The sequence below is a fragment of the Caretta caretta genome, chromosome 14, assembly GCF_965140235.1.
Source record: "Caretta caretta isolate rCarCar2 chromosome 14, rCarCar1.hap1, whole genome shotgun sequence".
NCBI lineage: Eukaryota > Metazoa > Chordata > Testudines > Cheloniidae > Caretta > Caretta caretta.
In genome coordinates, this window is record NC_134219.1 from 36,343,744 (window position 1) to 36,366,422 (window position 22,679).

The 22,679-nt window shown below is 48.4% G+C and overlaps 2 protein-coding genes across 4 annotated transcripts in view; one reads left to right on the forward strand and one right to left on the reverse strand.

Annotated features, from left to right (window-relative positions):
- The window catches only part of LOC125621491 (uncharacterized), a 49,323-nt gene that overhangs the window by 18,893 nt on the left and 7,751 nt on the right, over window positions 1-22,679 (reverse strand). The window contains exon 6 of the mRNA XM_075119729.1: window positions 8,843-9,528. Within this exon, the coding sequence (XP_074975830.1) occupies window positions 8,843-9,528 (686 nt within the window). The remainder of the gene's footprint in view (window positions 1-8,842; window positions 9,529-22,679) is intronic.
- LOC125621767 (uncharacterized) overlaps window positions 14,512-22,679 on the forward strand; it is a 38,743-nt gene continuing 30,575 nt past the window's right edge. For 2 of the 3 annotated variants that reach the window (XM_048819028.2, XM_048819025.2), the window contains exons 1-2: window positions 14,562-14,916; window positions 16,079-16,165. The gene's annotated coding sequence lies outside the window, so the exon portion shown is untranslated. The other variant, XM_075119449.1, reaches the window with a different exon arrangement.

Here is a 22,679-nt window from a genome sequence, read left to right on the forward strand (position 1 = left end):
TTTATAGACCTCTCTCCTATCCCCCCTTAGTCGTCTCTTTTCCGAGCTGAAAAGTCCCAGTCTCATTAATCTCTCCTCGTATGGAAGCTGTTCCATACCCTTAATCATTTTTGTTGCTCTTATCTGAACATTTTCCAATTCCAATATATCTTTTTTCAGAGGGGGTGACCACATCTGCATGCAGTATTCAAGATGTGGGCATACCCTGGATTTATAGAGAGGCAATATCATATTTGCTGTCTTATTATCTATCCCCTTCTTAATGATTTCCAACTTTCTGTTCGCTTTTATGATGGCTGCTGCGCATTGTGTGGATATGTTCAGAGAACTATCCACAATGACTCCAACATCTCTTTCTTGAGTGGTAACAGCTAATTTGGACCCCATCATTTTGTTTTTGTGTAGGTGGGATTATGTTTTCCAATGTGTGTTACTTTTCTTTTACTTTCCTCTATCAGTTTTGGAGCCTTAATACAAGAACTAATAACTTTAATGGGTAAATAAAATTCATGCTGAATATTTGCTCAATATCATTGTCCTTACAACATCACACCAATCACCCTCAAACACTCACATACTTTTTAATTTTAATTATATTACCATTTGGAAAATTATACTCAAGCAAATATATGCAGTCTTAATTTGTATCTCATTTCTCATCAAAAAGTTATGAAGTCTAAAGTAGTTGAGTTTCCCCTCAAACATTCTTCTGAAACATGGAATAACTAACAAACTAGAGAAGAAATTCATTGTGGCACTAGCTTAAAAAAAAAGGAAAAGCCAAAAAGCTTTTAAAGTGATCATTGGAAAGAAAAGATTACAATAGATTGGCGAACATGGATTTCCTATCAGCTGTAATACATCTGAAGGTGTATTTCCAGTAGATAAAATATTATCACCTTTTTCCAATGATGTTATTCAATAATAAGAAATAAAGTCTTAACATTGTAATCTATTTAAACAATGCATTTGATATTTCTCCAGCACAAATGAAAACACACTCTAGTTCAAGGTACTAAAGATGTAAGGATTCAAAACATAAAAATGAACTTAAAAATTGATCTTGCATTTACTGAGCTTAAAGCCTGTTTTAACCTCTGGAAAATGTTCAGTTTTATAAGGTAATATAGAAATCCTGAGTATGTATCTACAGTGACCCAACCGGATGATTCTTAACTGTTCCTAATGAAAATATAATATGACACTAAATCTTAGATGTTATTAAGAAAAAAAAATTCCCAGGGTACAAAGACTAATCCTAGAAAGAAAACATTTTGTTTGCTGAGTGAGAAGCAGAGGTATGGCCTGTATCTTCCTCTGACTTCCATCAGGAGCAACTGAAACGTCTAAGGGAAGCACTGACTGTTACACTGAAAATAAAAGTGAGCAGTTTTGTGCGGGAGGCTTACGAAGAAGGAACCCCCCCTCCCCTTAATGGTGCTCCTGCGGTTTATGCAGAGTCACTTTCCTGCCCAGCCCCAGTCCCAGCCCTTTCCCCCAGGTCTCTCCCCTCACCTGCAGGCTACGGCTCAGGGGCTGGTGTTGGCAGAGCCCGGGGCTGCCCCAGGGGAAAGTTCCCACCTGGGCTGGACACAGAGGAAGCGTTAATGAAGGTCTGTCCCTGAAACAGCTGCCCTGGGGGGAGCTCAGATCTCAATGGAGGACACAGCAGCATCTGAGCCAGGAAACTCAACCCCCAATATCCTGAGCACGAGCAGCCTCCTCAGCCTTAGCAATAATTAACAAAGAGCCCTAGTGACTAGGATGACCACATAGCAACTGTGAAAAAAACGGGACGGGGGTGGGGGGTAATAGGTACCTATATAAGAAAAAGTCCCAAAAAACGGGACAGCTGGTCACCCTACTAGTGACAGCAATGAATGAACTGAATGCAGCTGAGAAACAATCTCAGCTGTGTTAACACTGCACAGCAGCATCTCTATGGCCACTAAAGGGCTCTGGTTAGTGCCAAGGGATCAGCAGAGCATCTGCTCAGCTTTATTTGCTGCTGCTTCTTTTGTGATGTATGAACCCCGCCCAGGCTGAGCCGGAGCCTGCAGGTGAGGGGAGAGACCCGGGAGAAAGGGCTGGGGCTGGGCTGGGAAGTGACTCTACACCAGCGGCCCCTCCTCTCCAGGGGCGTTGGAACAATTTGTACAGTCAGGGTGGTGAGAGCCATTGAACCAAACTGTCAACCCTGGATATAACGACAGGTTTCAGAGTAGCAGCCGTGTTAGTCTGTATCCGCAAAAAGAAAAGGAGGACTTGTGGCACCTTAGAGACTAACACATTTATTTGAGCATAAGCTTTCGTGAGCTACAGCTCACTTCATCGGATGCATGTAGTGGAAAATACAGTGGGGAGATTTTATATACACAGAGAACATGAAACAATGGGTTTTATAATAGCTCACCTTACCTGATCACTCTCGTTACAGTGTGTATGGTAACACCCATTGTTTCATGTTCTCTGTGTATATAAAATCGCAGAGCTGCTGCCCTCACTGACGCCCCGGGGCTCTGCTCCCCTGAGCGCCTGCAAGAACTGATCCAGCTCCAGGAGGAGAGAGGACCCAGTCTCCCAGCTCAAGAGGAGAGAGACAGGGAGTTAGGGAAATAACAGGGAGAGGAGAAGAGTGGGTGACACAGGGGAGAGGGGGGCATTTATTCTTAATTTAAGAATCCTGCTCTGGGGAGTGCAGTGGTCTTCCAGGCCAAAGGACCGGGTGAGGCAAGGTCATGCATTAATGAACAGTGCAGAATCTGTTCCTGTCGCTAGACTGCATTAATGCATATGTACCAGGGGGCAGAAGTACCACTGCCCTCTGCTGCCCCATCCCAGCTATGAGTGCTTGCCTGAGCAACCTTAATAACATTCTTTAGTGGTGTGTGTAGGTAATACTGATATCAATGCTCTGATATTGCTGCTCTTTACAATGATTTAATCCGGAGATAGCCTCTCCATCTCTAGTGCGTCTCTCCAAGAATCAAATGTTACTGTAATAGCCATCAGACATTTTCCCTTTTCTCAGTTATTGAATTTTTATATAAAAATCCCCACCCAGATTTCAATCCTTTTCTATTTATTCATATTTTCACAAAACATTTGCACATTTTTCTATCTAAATATCCCATGTTGATGTAAAATCGCAAATGTTGTCCTTGTAATTAACAAACATTAATGTAACACTGGGTTTTGTCATAAACCCTCCATCTTCAGCCCAACAACCTGGAGAGACAATCAGGACCAGTGCTTTCCACTGAGTCCCCACGTTCCCTACCTCAGAGCTTTTTCCCCACAGCCAGCTAATATGCACTAAGGCATATCTGGGGCCTGCAAAGCCAGCCACGGGGGCAGCAGGCAGCCCAACATTTGTATTTACAGGGCTACTGTTAACAATCCCCTGCTCCTGTTCTGGGGATCTGCAGTGGATGGGTTCCAGGGTTGGGGAAATAAAGCACCAAAGAGACTTCCCAAGAACCTGCCAACTCTATTAAGGGCCATTTTTGCTCATTATCCAACACCGACAACTCCGGGAGTTTGACAAACTAAATTCTACTTTATTAATTAAAACCAGGAAATAAAAGCAAAACTTCCCCCACTGCCTAAGAACCAGCAACAGGCCAGCTTTTTAAAGCTGGTAGAAAAGTGCAGGCGCTCCATGAGAGATGTTGAGATCCAGTCATAAAAATCAACGCTCTGAGTGCAGGAAATGCACAGAGCTTCGGTTCAGGGGAGCCAGTGAACAGGGTGCATTTTACAGAAGTATCCCGACTGAGACTTCTATTCCTGTGGGGATGTCTCTGGTGTGTGTATGGGGGGGGGGGGAAGTGGGGCAGAGAGAGTCAGACTTAGATCTACAGAGGTATTTAGGCTCCTAACCTGCAGATTTAGATGCCTAAATCCCATTTTTAGAAGCCGCTGCAATCCACAAAACCCCTATTCAACTGCTGCCCAACCCTGTAGGTGCCTAAACTCACTCCGCACCTAGCTTTTTGCTGTACAAGTTCCCTCTGGGCATGCACACTGCTGCCGCTGCTCTCTGTGTGTCCAGGCGCCTCAGCCCCAGAGCGATGCGTGAGCTTGGGAGAGACAGGCATGCGCCTGCAGGGAGCAATCAAGAAGATGCTGTCCCTTTAGCCCAGTGGTTAGGGCACTCACCTAGGAGACAGAGGTTCAAGTCCCCCTTCTATCTAGTGAGGAGAAGGGATCGGCTACTGCTCAGGTGAGAGCTCTAACCACCAGGCTATGGGATATTCTGATGAGGGGGGGAGGTCGTCTCCTACGGAAGTTGTTCCACTTTAATTCAATAATGTAATATCAATGAGGCCAAAGAAAACATGAGAATTGCTCTATAGTCCAGTGGTGGCAGATCACTGATCAGATCCCTTCTTCTCGTCAGGCAGAGAAAAGACTGGAACCAGGAGGCCTCCCACAACCCAAGTCAGTACCCTAATCATGGAGCTAAAAAGTTTTAAACAAGGGCCTTCCTCCCCCTCCTCCTGGGCTGTTTTGGAGCCTTTGCGCATGGAGAAACCGCAGGGGCACAGTGGGGTGTCCCCAGTAACCATTGTGAACTAAATCTATCCAAACAGGAAAGGCCCAGTTACACACACACTGCTGCTCCAAGTGGTTTCTGACTGCTCCTAAAGCATAGAACACTGTGAGCGCCACTCGAGGGCTCACAAACCATTTAAAGGAATCACCTACAGTATATTCTCCTCCTCCCTTAACATAATATTATAGAAAAGTTACAAATGTATTCTCACTCCTGCTATCACTCGATATACAACATGCTACAAATTCAGTCTGAGGGGTGGTTTATGACTTCCTTGTCTAGATGACGTTTCACAGGCAACACGACAGCCTCTGGAACAGTGCCTGTGTTTTCTGGAGAGCTGTATCAGCAACACCTTCCTGCTGTGTAATGTTAGGGTCACTTGTAGTAGAAACTGGGACGTGAGACTCACTGGTGCTATCACGAGTCTGTGGCTGCGGCTGTATCATAGGTGGGCTATTTTCAACAGGCATCACTGGGGTAGGACATCCTGGGGAATGTGTGCTAAAAACCTGGTGCTGATATCTTCTCCATGACCTGTTTGGTGCCACTTCTACCCACTTGACAGTGCGCTGGTCAGTGACTTCAGGCTTCCATAAATTATCTCTGTAGTCTCTTACTAAGACACTTTTTCACACATGAAAACTGCGCAATCCAGGATGACTTTTTGCCCCCAGTTGATCAGACGGTATCTTATAAATGTCCCTCGGCCTTTAACAAGTCCAGTCCAGACATTAAATGATGTCTCATCAGCAACATCACTCAAGTTTGATTTGTTGCAGTACTTATTGCATTTCTATAGGCCAAGGGAAAATTCACAGTCTTGTGTTGTAAGTTACCTTTATCCAGAGGCATAACCCAAATCACTTGCTTGAATGGCTGGATAAACTATTCCGGTAATCCCTGTGTGGCAAGATGGTGAAGCGCTGATGTGATATGTCTGATACTATTTATCTGACATACACTTTAAACTCTTTGGATATGAATTAGGGGTATGGAACAGCTGCCGTATGAGGAAAGAATAAGACTGGGACATTTCAGCTTGGAAAAGAGACAACTAAGGGGGGATCTGATAGAGGTCTATAAAATCATGACTGGATGTGGAGAAAGTAAATAAGGAAGTGTTATTTACACCTTCTCATAACACAAGAATTAGGGGTCACCAAATAAAATTAATAGGCAGCAGGTTTAAAAGAAACAAAAGGCAGTATTTTTTCACACAACGCACAGTCAACCTGTGGAACTCCTTGCCAGAGGATGTTGTGAAGGCCAAGACTATAACAGGGGTCAAAAAAGAACTCGGTAAGTTCTTGAAGGTCAGGTCCATTAATGGCTATTAGCCAGAATGGTCAGAAATGGTGTCCCTAGCCTCTGTTTTCCAGAAGCTGGGAATGGGTGACAGGGGATGACTCACTTGATCACCTGTTCTGTTCATTCCCTCTGGGGCACCTGGCATTGGCCATTATCAGAGGACAGGATACTGGGCTAGATGGACCTTTGGTCTGACCCAGTATGGCCGTTCTTATGTTCTTTAATTGGTTCTATTGTCACTTACAATCTGCTCAGGACCTTCTGTCCTCGACAACTATAACAGTCTTAAAATTTCTACCATCTGAGCCGAACAAACTGAATTCAAACAGAATATTTCCAGCCACTTAGAATGGGCATCTATTGCTATCAAAAACATATCTCCCAAGTAGCCCAGCACAGTCTCTGTGGATTCACTGTCACACAGTAGTGGACTATTCCCAAGGATCATGTTCAAGAGTGTGTTATGTTTCGCTTACAAAGTTTGCATTGTTTTGCCATTTACAGTAAAAGCTTTGTTATCCGGCATGTTGGGAGAATGGGGGTGCTGGTTAATCAAAACTTCCAGTGAACTAAGTGTTATACTTACCAATGGAATGCCAATTTTCAAAGAATTAGAATACAATAAAATGAATAAAGTATAAAAGAGTATACAGATAGTACTGCACTGCAGAGTGCTTGGTTTTTTGAAGCACTTAGGTGTATACAGGGAAAGTTTTCTATACAGAAGGTTATCTTATGACACCACATATCACTATGAGCAGTGCAATGCATACACCCAGATCACTAAAAATACACTGAACACTAAAGCTATACTGAACATAATTTAATCTTTCCTTGATGATTCAGAAGGCACTTCAGGATCTTGCTGTGCCTCACGGTCAGCATTATCAACATCAATTATCACTGTAGATGTGGAAGGTGTAGGAGATTGGGCTGAATCTGTAATGACCCTATGACACACCCTGGAAGCTGCTTTTTTGAATAAATTCCTGATATCTGCTTGCTGACTTGTCTTCTGCCTCTTTTGCATAAAAGTAGAGTGCAGGATGTGCAATTGCATAACCTCCTGGGCAGTAAACTAGTCCCGGTTACTAGACTGAAGATTTCTATTGGGAGAGATCAGAAATACCAGTTAATAGAGCTTTGCAGTTGATAAAGTGCCAGATAACAAAGCTTTTACTGTATGTATCAATCCCCGGCCACTACACAAAACTCCTAGCAAGGATTTGCATTGGTAGGCCTTGCCAGATGACCTAGATCTTTATAGTGTTTCCACCATCTCAGCAATGGTTATTTTTTGGTGGGTTTAACAGGCGCCACCTGTCTTTCATCAGTTATGTTATTAGAAATTATAGATTGTTCCAGTCTCTCGCTACAGGTGTGCTATCAAACAAATCCATTTCCCCCAAACAGCCACATATTTTTGACTTAAAAAAAAAAAAAAACCTCTCTAAATGAGCAGTTAACTTACAGTCCCAGCAAGTTTTCTCTGAAAACATCCACTCAGTGCACAGCGGCAGTCAAAAAAGCTGACAGAATATTGGGAATCATTAGGAAAGGGATAGATAACAAAAGACAGAAAATATCATTTTGCCTCTATATAAATCCATGGTACAACTACATCTTGAATACTGTGTGCAGATGTGGTTGCTCCATCTCAAAAAAGATATATTGGAACTGGAAAAGGTTCAGAAAAGGGCAACAAAAATGATTAGGCGTATGGAACAGCTTCCGTATGAGAAGAGATTAATAAGACTGTGATTTTTCAGCCTGGAAAAGAGACGACTAACGGGTGATAAGATAGAGATCTATAAAATCATGACTGGTGTGGGGAAAGAAAATAAGGAAGTGTTACTTATTCCATCTCATGACACAAGAACTAGGGGTCACCAAATTAAATTAATAGGAAGCAGGTTTAAAACAAACAAAAGGAAGTATTTCTTCACACAAGGCACAGTCAAACTGTGGAACTCTTTGCCAGGGGATGTTCTGAAGGCCAAGACTATAACAGGGTTCAAAAAAGAACTAGATAAGTTCTTGGAGGATAGGTCCATCAATGGCTATTAGCCAGGATGGGCAGGGATGGTATCCCTAGCCTCTGTTTGCCAGAAGCTGAATGGGTGACAAGGGATGGATCACTTGATGACTACATGTTCTGTTCATTATCCCTGAAGCACCTGGAATTGGCCACTGTGGGAAGACAGGATACTAGGCTAGATGAACCATTGGTCTGACCCAGTATGGCTGTTTTTAAGTGCAGTCACTGTCTATTTCACTCTATTCCTGGATTAGGATCCCATCCTTTCTACAGCTGTTATGTCTTTTGCTCTTTACGTAACATACGTAATGTGGAGAAACTACACAAGCACAGTGGAGTCCAAAAAGCTGTGTTTTGTACATATATTCAACATGCAAGACCTAGGTACATACCTATACCACTGTTCTGGTCTTGAAGACAGTGAGGGTCAGCAAAGGCCCTCACATACAATTTAAAGGAACACTTCCCAATCCCTTTACACTATACTGGGTTTACACAGGAAGAAGAGAGCTGGAGGAGGACCTAAGACCAAGGCAGGAGGAAGAACCCTCAACCCCAGAAGGTGGCTCCCATCTGGTATCTTTAAGACTCTTTTGGGGGTGGTATTTGGTTACATGATGGAGACAGAGCCTAACCCACAGTTTACACGGGGGTATCTGGGTGTGTGCCCACCAGTGTGCGGGGATGGGGCCAGGAATGCAGAGATGCTCCACCTAAATCCCTGGCAAGCGGAGGAGCCCTGAGTTTTCACAGGGGTGGTATTGAGACCAGAGTATATAGGCAGTATCCAGAATTGTAGAGGCTGGCAGAGGGGCTGCAGAGCTAGGCAGAATCCGCACAGGCCAGATGATTTGGATTGGTCTTGCCTGGTTAAACAGACACCCAAGATGGCAACTGACAAATGTAAGTTATCTACACTGGTCAGCCCTAATAGCCTCTAGTGTGGAGCCTCTGATGTGTTACGAGATTTGAGTTGGTACTAAAACATTTTCCACATTCGCTGCATCGATACGGTTTTTCTCCTGTGTGGATTCTCTGGTGTTTAATCTGATTTGACCTTTGGCTGAAGCTCTTCTCGCAACTGGGGCATTTATAAGGCTTTTCTCCTGTATGGATTCTCTGATGCCTAATCAGAGCTGAGCTTTGCGTGTAGCTTCTCCCACAGTGCAGGCATTTATAAGGCCTCTCTCCTGTGTGCAGTCTCTGGTGTCGGATAAGGTCTGAGTTTACACCGAAGCTTTTTCCGCACTCGGGGCATATATAGGATTGCTCGCCCGTGTGCAGTCTCTGGTGCCTAATGAGGGCGGTGCTCACAGTGAAGCTTTTTGTGCATTCGGGGCACTTGTAGGGTTTTTCTGCCATGTGGGTTCTCCGATGCTTAACCAGGGCTGAGCTCTGGATGTAGCTTTTCCCGCACTCGGGACACCGATAGGGTCGCTCTCCCGTGTGGATCCTCTGGTGTATAGTGAGCTGCGAGCTCACGATGAAGTTTTTTCCACAGTCGGGGCACGTATAAGGTTTCTCCCCCGTGTGGAGTCTCCGGTGTGCAATGAGGTTGGAGCTCACGTTGAAGCTTTCCCCGCAGTCGAAGCATTTGTAGGGCCTCTCCCCGGTGTGGATCCTCCAATGGGTGATAAGGTTGGAGCTCCGTTTGAAGCTCTTCCCGCACTCCGTACACGTGTGTCTTCTCTCCCCCTCTGGGTTGCTCAGCTGGGCTGGCGTTTCCTTGAGGCCCTTGCAACCTCCCACACCATTGTTGGATTTGCCACCTTTCTCCGATGGATGATTTCCCTGCTGCCTCTTTGGCCTGTGCTCAATCCCACAGCCTTCTCCCCGCTCGGGGTACTGGGAGACACGCCCTTCAGCTCTTCCTGATAATGTCCCATGTGGTTCTGCTTGCTCAGGACCATCCTGCTGAGGATTTCTCTCCTGCTTCTCACTCACCGTCCCATCACCTGCCGGGATAGAGAATTCAGACATGAGTCCTTCCCTTCACTGGGGAGAAAGGAAGGCTCAGAAAGGGAATAGCAAATTGGGGGGGCTGGGGAAATGAAACACAGTAACCACTGGGGTGGTTGAGAAAAAAAGGAACCTGATTTAGACACTAGAAAGAGAGGTCAGTGGGGAGCTATTGCTAGATGTCAGTCAGGATCGGTGGAAGCCATGAGTGACGTCTGCCATGAGGGTATGGCACATGCTGGGTGTAAGAGATGGTGGGGCAGAACTGGGAGAGCTCACGAGGTCTTTGAGCGAATCTCAGCTGATGGTTCCCTACATCCACTTCACTGGTTCCCCACCTGTGCAGGTACCTCTCAACATCTCCCTCTCTGCAGAGCCCTGAAGATCCGGGACCCACAGCTCTTCCCCTCTTTCCAGCCGGACGATCACATCAGATTTGGGAAGGAGAAATCCTGCCCAGGGAGTGAAATCAGGCAAGATCAGGATGCATTATACATTTGTAGAATATCAGTCACAAAGAACATTCCCTGATTTTAACCAGCCCCCATGCTGTGTGTGTGACATGTGAATGTAGGAGAATGTGGTCACTGACCCCCACGCCCATGGGAGAGGCAGATGTCTGTATGGAGAGATATTGCACCTCAGTAGGAGTTTCTGGGGGACATGCTAACTCAGACCCAGCTCTGATATTAAGTCCCTGCCTGTTTCTAAACCTGCAGAGGCCAGGGCCCACCCCACAGATGGAGCTAGTCCCAGGAAGGGAGGGGAATTGGGGTTCTGTGTGAGACAGTGAATACAGACAGCTGAAGATGAAGCTTCTGCCCCCATGTAAATTATGGGGGGTGGATATGAAGTAGGATCTCCCTTAGGTTTCTGACTCCCCTGTCCCATGGGAAAAGGTATAGAGCTGAAAGTCTCTCTCTCACCAGACCAGGGGACTACGGGCCCAATCCCCTACAGCCTAGGATACCAGGAAAGGACCTGAGCAGAAGCCAAATTGGGCACATCGCAGACCCTACAGCTTCTAACAATCAATACTCCTGGGGGAATTCTGCACCAAAAAAAAAATAAAAATTCTGCACACAACACAAAATTCTGCATATTTTATTTGTCAAAATAACACAATATAATCATGCCAGTTACAAATATTTTGGTAATTTATTTCAAAATATTTGTCAGCAAGTATGTCTGTAACAATGCAGATCCAAAAAAGAAAAAAAAAGATTCTGGTAATTTTTTTTTTTTGTACAAATAGATTCCTTATGAGGCATATTAATACAGAACTTAGTGTAATTCATTTAAATTGAAATGAACTGTATTTCCTGCACCTGTCAGAAGTAGTGCAAAGGTTTAGGGGAGTCAAGGGTCACGGAAGAGCTGAGGGAGAGGGAAGGAGCCTAGGAGTGAACCTGGAGGGTGTTGGGTGTGGGTATGTGTTTTTTCTTTGCTGGGGGGGAGGGGGATTGTTAGGGTGTTTGGAAGCCTCCCCCATGCAGCCCCTGGCTGACCCCAGGCACGTCTGCCCCTATCCCTGCATGTCTCATCCCTATGGGTCTCTGCAATCCCCCTCCCCTGTCCCCAGACTCAACACCGTCACCCCACTCCTGAGCCCATGCTCCAGTCTGTCCCATTCTGAACCCCAGTCTGTGATCCCCCAGCAGCCCTGGGTGCCCCTCTCTGTCCTGACCTGGATGCGGGGGCAGGGGGCTGTGATAAACTCTACTCCTGGGAGAATTCTGCTGCACTGGGCAGAGAATTTGGTATTTTCCCCGCATAAAATAAATTTGTTCTGGCGCCACAATGGCCTCTGGTGGGTAAAAGGCGGAACTGCAGCATTTCTGAGGCAAAAACGTTTTTTATGCGGGCAAACACAAACGCTCCCCATTGCTAGCTGCTGGATGTGAGGGGATAGGGCAGCTCCCCTGGGCCTCACAGCTGGGTGGCCCCTTCATATTTCATAGTAGCCTCTGGCTACTGGGCTCAAGCTTCCACACGGAGAGGCTAGCAAATTTCCCAGTTTCTCTCCAGGGGTTTGTTTACTGTTCCATAAATTGGGGGAATTCTGCCCCCTTGCAATGGGCCCGTTCCTATAAACCAGGACCCAGATCCAACAAGTCCCAGCAGGTTTCTCTCACACCCTGTCCCCCTCTCTTTCTCCTCTGTGTATTTTCTGCCCTGGTCCCTTCAGGACAGGTCCCTGAGAAATCCCCTACCTGAATTGGCTTCACCACAGCCATTCCTTTACCCAGCCCCTCGGGAGAATGGGACAATCTGGAGCGAAACGTGGATGTTATTCTGCAGCCTGTCCGGGCAAGAGGAGTGATTGGGGTAATTGCAGAAGGAGTTTTAGTCCATTTCACACCCCAATTCTCAACAGGCTCTTTCCCTGCAGAGAGACTCTGCCTGGCTGGGAAATCACTTGGTCACTTTATTACACCCCAGACCCAGACTCTCCCAAAGACATTTTTAAACCCTCTGCATAGCAAAGGGAAATTTCACTGCCCAAAAAAACTTTGTTAACACAGAGCTAAGGTGACTGACCCACCTCATGTGCTTCCAGACCATTGAATCAACTCTGTGTAAACCTCTGAAAACCAGGAATTAAAGATTTCTGGTCCACATTAGCCCTGGCAATGTTTTCATACTGGGGACGTTTACCCATCCCTGTGGAACTCTATGGGAACCCCATGGCTTATCACTAGGGCCCTACTAAATTCACGGCCATGAAAAACGTGTCACGGACCATGAAATCTGGTCTTCCCCCATGAAATCGGGTCTTTTGTGTGCTTTTACCCAGATTTCACGGGGGGCGGGAGGGGGAAGACCAGTGTTTCTCACTTTGGGGGTCTTGACCCAAAAGAGAGTTGCAGGGGGGTCCGCAAGGTTATTTTTTGCGGGGCTCATGGTATTGTCACCTTTATTTCTGCTCTGCCTTCAGAACTGGGCAGCTGGAGAGCTGCGGCTATTGGTCGGGCACCCAGCTCCGAAGCCACCTCACCAGCAGCAGTGCAGAAGTAAGGGTAGCAGTACCGCAACCCCCACCCCCCACACACAATAACCTTGCGACCTCCCCACAACTCCTTTTTGGGTCAGGACTCCTACAATTACAACACTGTGAAATTTCAGATTTATATAGCTGATATCATGAAATTTACAATTTTTAAAATCCTATGACCGTGAAATTGACCAAAATGGACCCTGAATTTGGTAGGGCCCTACTGATCACTGGAAGCAGTAGCTGGCTCGGGTGTGTGTGTGGGGGGGCAACAGGACAGAAATGGTGTCAGATGTGTAAATAAGGAATAAACCCACACACACACTCTCTCTCACCGCTCCATGTTATTGCCCTAACTGCACAGAGATGGCTAAATCTGCCATATTTCAAGTTGTCTTTCCCACACCTCTTCTTTTCCCTGCATCTCGGTCTTATTTTTCACCCCCTCCCTGACAACTCCTCTGACAAAACGGGATAGCCCACTGAAGCTTATTCATGGTCCCCCTGAAGCGGCTCTCTCCTGCAGTTTGGCTCTTGGTGCAGACAACCCCAAAATCATGACATTTGCTAAAAATAAAAATTAAAAAAATTGCAGATTCTGTTTGTGGGCATTCAGGCTTTTGGGTTTCACTCAAGTCATCAAGCTTTTCTGTGCAACCATGAAGGCTAGCAGCTGAGTTTTAATGACAGCAGAGAGTCACACCCTAATGCCTGGACTAGAAGGGCAGTGTTTGCCCTGAGATCTCCCAGACACAGTTTAGAAAGGCAGCAGATCAGTCTCCAAAAAGTGGGAGAAACACTGGACCAGACCAGTGGCTCTCAGCCTTTCCAGATGACTGTCCCCCTTTCAGGAGGTTGGTTTGTCTTGCATGCCCCCAAATTTCACCTCACTTAAAAATGACTTACTTACAAAATCAGACATAAAAATACAAAAGTGTCACCACACACTAGTACTGAAAAATTGCTTCCTTTCTCATTTTGTCTGTATGAAGTTTTAGCTTGTACCGACTTCACTAGGCTTTTTATGTAGCCTGCTGTAAAACTAGGTAAATAGCTAGGGGAGTTGATCTACCCCCTGGAAGACCTCTGTGTACCCCCAGGAATATCATGTGCCCCTGGTTGAGAACACTGGACTGGACTAGAGGACCTGGGGCTTTAAGAAAAGCATAAAATAACAAGAGACTGGGACTGCCAGATCTGAGGCTGTGCATAGTCACTTCCCTGCCTGGCCCCAGCCCTTTCCCCCGGGTCTCTCCCCTCACCTGCAGGCTCCGGCTCCGGATGGTGTCGGCAGAGCCCGGGGCTGCCCCAGAGGCTGGTTCCAAGCACCGGAGAAAGTCCCACCTGGGCTGGGCACAGAGGGGAGTTAATGCAGGTCTCCCCCTGCACAGACCCCGCTGAAGCAGCTGCTCAGCCCGGGCTCCCAGGTCACAACAGAGGTAGCAGCATCTTCCACCAGGCTTTAGCACTAACTCAGATGTAGGGTCCGCCTGGGCTCCGATTCCTCTTCCTTTTCCCCCAGCAGCTCCTGCCTCCCTCTCTCCCCTCCCAGCATCAGCGGCTAGAGCCCAGCTGGTTTAGCCCCTTCCTGTGCCCTTCAATACCAAGTCGGGTAGCAACACTCACAGGGACTTTCTCAGGCTGGAAGGAGCCTTGTTCCCACACAGCTGTGAATAGAACCCAGGTGTCCTGACTCCCTGCCCATCCCCCCCGGCCTGAGAGCTTCCCAGCCTGGGGCGGTTTTGATTTGGTTTTCACTACAGCTGGATCCACACACACCTTTGGAGAAGCCCCAGGCACCTACCAATCCCCGGCAAGGAGACCCCCCCATGTCCCATTGCAAAACCTTCCCCTGAGCCCTGGCAGTTCAAACCCGGCGGCTGCTGCATGCAAGGCGCCGCTCCCCGGGCCCCAGCGCTGGGAGGAAGCGGAGCAGGGCCAATGCTGCCCGCGGTGCTAGGAGCCCATCCTCCGGAGCCTGCTGCAGCCCTGGGGGCAGCTGGGGAGCACGGCGGGGGCCCCCTGGAGGCAGCTGGGGGAGCGGATCTCCAAGGGGTTTGTGCGGAGCTGTAGGATGCTCGGGTGCTGTTGTGAGAGGAGGGTGTTCAGAAGTGGGGGGTTGGAGCTAGGAGGTGCGAGGAGGGTGCTTATCGCTGGGGTGTGGGGGGAGTTGGAGCTGGAGGGTTAGGGGGTGTCACTGGGGAGGTTGGGAGCTGGTTGTTGGGGGGGTGTTGTTTGTAACTGGGGTGTGTGGGACATGCTGGTGGGAGGGTTGGAGGTGGAGGGTTAGGGGGTGTTACTGGGGAGCTGGTTGTTGGGGGGGGTGCTGTTTCTAACTGGAGTGTGTGGGCATGCCTGGGGGGGGTTGGAGCTGGAGGGTTAGGGGGTGTCACTGGGGAGGTTGGGAGCTGGTTGTTGGGGGCACTGTTTGTAACTGGGGTGTGTGGGATATGCTGGTGGGGGGGGCAGGAGCTGGGTGTGGAGATGGCATGGCGGGGATGTTTGGAGCTGGGATGTTTCAGATTAGGGGGTGCTGGTGGTTAGGGTTGCCACCTCTCCGGTACAAACCCCAGAACATCTGGGATGATGCTGAGCCCTCATCTGGGGAAAATCTGGGCAGGTGGCAAGCCTGGTGTTTGAGGGGACTGGAGCTTTGTGGGGTTGTGTGAGGGGGAGATATTTGGATGTTGGATTTGTGCTGGACACTGATTCTAACTGGGGGGGGGGGTTTGAGGTCTGATAGTGCGGGGACCAGGGAGCTGGTATGTGGGAGTTGATTTATGGGGCAGTGGTTGGAGCTGGGGTGTTGATTGGTGGCTGTGTTTAGAACTGGTCTGCGGAGAGATGTTTGGAGCTGGGGCGAGTTGCGGGGGTGGGAAGGGGTTTGGAATTAAGGCTGTTTGCGGGGAGGGATGATTGGAGCTGGTGGTTTGGGGCTGCACTCACACACACCCCCTCCCTTGAGCTGCCATTGTTTTTCTCTGGCCCATGGCCTTGCCCCTCTGACATCTGCCTCACTGTAGCTGCCAAACCCACAAGCCTGAGGGCCTCCTCCTGCCCTGTGATCTGTGTGAGCGAGTGCCAGGGATGGTGTACCAGCATCTGCAGGGCAGGACTGGGCCCTGAAATCTGGCAGTTGGGTGGCCATTGGCAGCAGTTTGTAAAAAAGCACCTTCTTTCTCCCCTCCCCTCCCTCTCCCCTCCCCCTTTCTTCCAGGAGATGTCACAAGCGTGTCTGGCCTGTCTGAGGAAAAAGAGAGAAGACAACAAAGCTTATAGGGAGAGAAAAAGCAAAGAGCCACTGGTAGGTACAGCCTCCCACTCAAGTATACCTGGGATTGGTTTGCCCAGAGCAACATGGCAAATGCAGGGCCCGTCCTGCCAGCCTCAGCCAAGAATCCCTCCTCATTGGAGCCGAGGGAGGAGGGCAGGGTTGGGCACATGTTGGGTAACGTGATGACCTCCGGGTGTGAGAGGCTGCTATGCAGGAGAGGATCTGCCTGTGTATTGGCGTGGAGAGACCCAGTCCAAGGGCTGCTGTGATATTACAGTGGCTGGGGTTTCTCTGTAGCAGCGGTTCTCAATCAGGGGTAAGTGTACCCCTGGGGGTACACAGAGGTCTTCCAGGGGGTACATCAACTCATCTAGATATTTGCCTAATTTTACAACACGCTACATAAAAAACACTAGTGAAGTCAGTACAAACTAAAATTTCATACCGACAATGACTTGTTTATACTGCTCTATATGCTGTACATGGCAATGTAAGTACAATATTTATATTCCAATCGATTTATTTTGTAATTATATTGTAACAACAACAACAGCAATTTTTCAGTAACAGTGTGGCTGTGACACTTTTGTATTTTTATGTCTGATTTTGTAAGCAAGTCATTTTTAAGTGCGTGAAACTTCGGGGTATACAAGAAAGGGGTACAGTAGTCTGGAAAAGTTGAGAGCACCCAGGGCAGTGATGGAGAGAGAGAGAATGTGGGCTGCCTGGCAAGTTTGACTCGGTGCAAGCTGACAAGGTTAGCAAGGTGCCATGCTACTCTCCTTGTTTGCTGTCAAGCTTGGAGCTGGGGCGAACCTTTATATCTCTACGAACTCTGTCCATGTGCCAAGATCATCGGGCGTATTGTTTTCAGGGCTGCGGTAGACTGCCGCATGTCCTTCTGCCCCTCGCATGAGGGGTTCTTCTGGCTTTTCCTTCGTCTCCAATAAGTCACATTAGACAGAAAGTCTATGGCCGCCCCTTTGTTCAGAAAACTGTTTCCCTTCACCCACTTCTGGGCCATATGCTTGGGCCCCTTTTGCCAGGGCGGATCTTAAATATATTATTGCCTTTGGTGAGTGATATTTTTCCCTCCCTCCCCAATAATTTGTACTCAAAAAATCAGATATTCTCTCTCACAAGAACTGATCATCTAGCCGGCCCCATCTCTTCCTGCACCCCGTTCTGTGATGCTGGGCTCCTGGAAAATACAGGTTCGGAGGGAACTCTACCAAATTGTGGTGGCCAATTTATGTGCCTTTTGCAGTAGATAGTGCAGATCTTCATGCTATGATTGTCCTTGCTTTCCTTATGGGCTTTGACTCTCAGCTGAAATAGTTAACAGTGTGGCCATCTAATGTGTCGACCTTGGAGTCTGTGGTCAACATGCCATTTGGGATGAATGGAGCAGTTCATGCATCTCAGAGCTCCTGTGTCGGGCACTGATAATCGCACCAGTTAAATTTCTTTCACCTTTTTTCTTTGCCATCGTTGTTCCAGGGGCTGGTGACCTTCGAGGAGGTGGTTGTGTACCTCACTGAGGGGCAGAGGGCTCTGCTGGACCCCAGTCAGAGAGCCCTCTACAGGGATGTCATGCAGGAGAATTAGGGAACAGTGACCTCACTATGTAAGGATGCCTGTCCCCTCTGTGACTAGCTGCTGTGGAGTCTCTGGAGTGCCAGCATCTGCTTCTGCTTGGGGTTCTTTCCTGGTCCTCAGGGTTTAAGTGAAAATGTGGGGAGTCACATTTTCCCATCCTCTCCTCCAGGCCCCGAAGGATCTCTCCTTTCTTCCGCCCCTCTCCTGGGTTTGTGGGAGCCCCCCTCTCTTTTCCTTGCTGCATCCCATCATGTCATGACAATGAAACGTAGCAACACCCCGTAATATCAGGATCTGTGATGACAGGCACCCAAATCAGTGACTTCTCCCTATCTACTCTGATCTTCTTTTAACTGCTGTTGGTCCCTTAGATTTAAGGGCAGGGGAGTATCAACCCTTTATTCCCCAGAACCCTTGTGAGAGAGACTCACTCCCACACCCTCTTCCCAGGAAATTCAGAAACTTTGCATCCCTCCCCCAAGGAGGCAGAAGGGCTGTACAGAACTTTGCATTCACACAGACTCCCTGGTCCCTTCCTGCCTGGACTTCACCCTATCCATAGAGAGGCTTTGGAGGTTTAGAACCAGACAAAGGGCTTAGCACCAAGACTGTGTCAGCCCATGTCTGAAGATTCCTGAATCCCCACAAGAGGAACAACACTCGCCCCTATACATGCAAACGTTTCTCACCCCGAGTATTACCACCTTCCCATGTATTCCTCCTCCCTCCCCACCCCCATACAGAAGGAGGCTGAATCAAAATAATAGAGCGTTCTACATAGGGCATATTATCAGGAGATATACTTCCCCCTGATCATGCATATTTTCTTTCCGCTGAGCAGGACGTCGGATTTCTAAGCCCAACATGATCTCCCAGCTGGAGCGAGGGGAAGACCCATGCATCCCAGACCTCCAGAGCTCAGAGAAAAGGGAGAGTCCAGGGGGTACCTGCACAGGTGAGCAATTGGTTAAAATGACCCATTGACAAAGGAAGTAAAAAGTTGGGATTCCCACAAAGGCCTCCTGAGCTCCCCCCAGTTCTGCCTCATCTCACCCAGGTCAGAGCTGTCCCCAGCCGGTGTTGTATCCTCACGTCAGACGTTACTCATGGCTTCCTGCCCCGGCTGACTGACACCTGGCCTTAGCTCCCTTCCCCTTGAGTGTTCAGATGGATGCAGAGGCAGAACTGGTCCTCTCCTCTCTCTCTCCTCCAGGGGAAGGGAAATCAGCTTCTGATTTCTGTAGGTGAACAGTTGGTTTTGTTTTGAGGTATGCCCTTCTCTGAGATCCCCTGCCTCCCCGGCACAGGGAATGACTCGCATTTGGGGTTTCTCTCTGTCCCTGCAAGTGACTTGACGGTGGCTGAGAACAAGAAGGAGAATTCTCAGCAGGAAGGCCCTGAGCCAGGGGAGCCTCATGGGACAGTGTCAATAAAATCAGACGGGAATGTGTCCCTAAACCTGGAACAGGGGGAATTGCATGGGATGCCATCAGTAAAAACCGAAGGGAACTTTTCACAGAGTTGTGAGCAGGGAAAAGTCTGTGAACCTCAGGCTTGACAAAGCCCTGGCTGGGATGATTTAACTGGGAATTGGTCCTGCTTCGAGCAGGGGGTTGGACTAGATGACCTTCTGGGGTCCCTTCCAACCCTTATATTCTATGATTCTATGATTCTCAGTGTGGATCAGAAAGGCTGCAAGAACACCAGCTGGGGATGAGTCAGAATAAATCCACTCATGATGTGGGCGGTTTGGAGGAACTCAACAAAAGCATAACCCAGCCGAGCAGCCTGGTGGGAGAGAGACCCCACCCGTGCGCTGAGTGTGGGAAAAGCTTTAGTTGCAACTCACGCCTTATCCGGCACCGGAGGATGCAGACAGGGGAAAAACCCTATAGCTGCGCTGACTGCAGGAAAAGCTTCAGCCACGGTTCCGCTCTCATCCAGAACCGGAGAACCCACGCGGGCGAGAGGCCTTACAAGTGCCCCGACTGCGAGAAAAGTTTCTGCAGCAGCTTGGCGCTCACCAGCCATCGCAGGCTGCACACGGGAGAGGAAACCCTACGCCTGCTCCACGTGCGGGAAGAGCTTTAGCTGCAGCTCGTCCCTCTTGACGCACCGACGAGTCCACACAGGCAAGAGACCCTATCCCTGCCTGGGCTGCGGGAAGAGCTTCCGGCAGAGATCCAACCTGGTTGTGCATCAGATATTCTACTGTGTGAATAGACCTTACAAATAAACAAACGCCCGTCCCATCCCCAGAGCATTTGCAGTTCTCAGGAATGCCAGGGGGCATTCGGTCACCGGCTGCCTGTCTCTGGGGTCAGTAGCCTAGCAGTAGCCTACTCCAGCCTGATTGGTACTGCTCTCTGGCTCGGCAGGCGGAGGAACAGAGACCCCGTTCGGCTCCGCCTTCTTGCTGCAGCCCCAGCTTCTAAGTCCTTTGCTTCATGGCAGGGGAGGAACAAGATCATCCCAGGCACAGAAGGCAGATGGGAGGGACTCCCCTCCCTTCTCTATCCATGAAGAGGGATACTCCAGCCATGTCTCACTCCAGAGACCTGTGCCTAGCTTCACCCAGCATCTGGGCTGTGATCACCACTCTGGTTTCCTCAAATAGTCGTGGTTGACCAAGGGCTTGTCTACATAGGGAAAGAGACTGGAACAGCTATTGCCAAATGATTTTGGAAGTAGATTAAACTAAACCACAAAAAGTCACTCTTGATATGGTATAAAAGCATCCGCACAGGGAATTATTGTAGAATTGCTCTTGTGCTTTACATCCATACCCTAGCTTATTTGGAATAACTTCCCTGCGTAGACAAGGCCTTAGAAAGTTGCTTCTAAGTTTCCCTGTCACAGGTGATCAATCTGGTTGAGGGAAAAAGTGACAATGAACACAGCCAAAGAGAATACATTTCAAAAGTCACAGGCTTGTTCACTGAAGTGGTTCTGCAGTATTCTGCCAGGGATGAGATCCTCAACTGGGGGGCATTTAGCCCTTTGGGGAATAATGCAAAAGAGGTGCATTATAAGGGGCGCTAATTGCCTAACGGAGAGGGCACTGGCCTGGGACCAGGGTTCAATTCATAGAATCACAGAACCATAGGATTAGAAGTGTTCACAAGGGTCATCTTGGCTAACCCCGTGCCAAGATGCAGGGTTTGTTGTGTCTAAACCATCCAAGATGGGTGGCTCTCTAGCCTCCTTTTGAAAACCTCCAGTGAAGAAGCTGGCCTGTGGTTCCCTTGAGGTCCTTGTGAGTTCCTTGACTATCAATGGATATTATCCACTTTCTCTTCTGGCTGGTTTCCCTGCTGCCCCTCCGGCCTGTGCTGTCTCTCACAACTTTTTCACTGCTCATAACTCCTGGACACATGCCATTTGGATCTTTGCAACAATACCCCGTGCAGGTCCACATGCTCAGCATCCTTCTGCTGAGGATTCTGTTCCTCATTCTCACTCACCATCCCACCACCTGTGCAGGCACCTCTCAGGATCTCTTGTTCCTCTGAGCCCTGGAGGTCTGGGACCCATGGATCGCCCCCTTGTTCCAGCTGGGAGATCACATCAGGTTTAGAAACTGGAAACTCCAGCGAGGTCACAGTCTCATAGTTCTCCAGAGATGTCATGCAGTAGAGAGCTCTCTGAGCAGGGTCCAGCAGAGCCCACTCTTCCTTCATAAAATACACAGCCACCTCCTCAAAGGTCACTGGCCCCTGCAGTCTCCAGCCTGGGGGGAGGGATAGCTCAGTGGTTTGAGCATTGGCCTGCTAACCCAGGGTTGGGAGCTCAATCCTTGAGGGGGCCATTTAGGGATCTGGGCCAAAAATTGGGGATTGGCCCTGCTTTGAGCAGGGGGTTGGACTAGATGACCTCCTGCGGTCCCTTCCAATCCTGGTATTCTATGAAGCTTCCACAACCTCCTGAGGCATCTGTTCAATGGGCCTATTGTTCTTAGAGTTAGGAAGTTTTTCCTGAGATTTAATCTAAATCTGCTATGCTGTAGCTTGAACTCCTCTGTGGCAAGAGAGAGCAATGGTTCTCCATCTTTTTTTATGGCAGCCTTTGAAGACTGCTGTCAGGTCCCCCCCTTAATCTCCTCTTTTCCAAACTAAACATACCCAGTTCCTTCAGCCTTTGCTCAGATCAGGGCCGGCTCTACAGTTTTTGCCGCGCCAAGCAGTGAAAAAAACTGCCGCCGCTGATGGCAAAAGGGAGAAGCTGCCGCCGAATTGCCGCCATGGTCCCTTTTGCACTGCTGCCCCACGCAGCTGCTTGGAACGCTGGTGCCTGGAGCAGGCCCTGGCTCCGATGGCTGCATTCCATCCCTTTGATCATCTTTGTCGCTTGCCTCTGGATCCTTTCCAGTTTCTCCACATCTTTTCTATACGCTGGTGACCAAAATTTGGCACAGCACTCCAGCTGAGGCCTAACCAGAGCCAAATCACCTCCTGCGACTTGCATGCTATGCCTCTGTTAATGCAACCTAAAGTTGCATTTGCTCTTTTTGCAACAGGATCGCGTTGCTGACTCACATTGAGGCTCTGATCCAACATAACTCCCAGGTCTTTCTCAGCAGTGCTGCCGCCAAGCCAGTTAGCCCCCGTTCTGTATCTGTGCCTATGGTGCTTCTTCGTAAGTGCAGCACTTTACATTTGCCTTTCTTGAATTTCGTTTTGTTGGCTATAGCCCGGTTCTCCTATTTATCAAGATCCCTCTGAACTTTAGCTCTATTCTCCAAAATGTGTCATCTGCAAATTTGATCAGCACGCTCTCTAGTCCTACATCCAGGTTGTTAATGAAGATGTTAAACAACACTGTACACGGAACAGAACCCTATGGAACCCCACTCGAGACCTTCCTCCAATCTGACATCATTCAATTCATAATTACCCTTTGTCTGCAGTTGTTTAACCAATTACATATCCACTTAATGGTAGTTCTG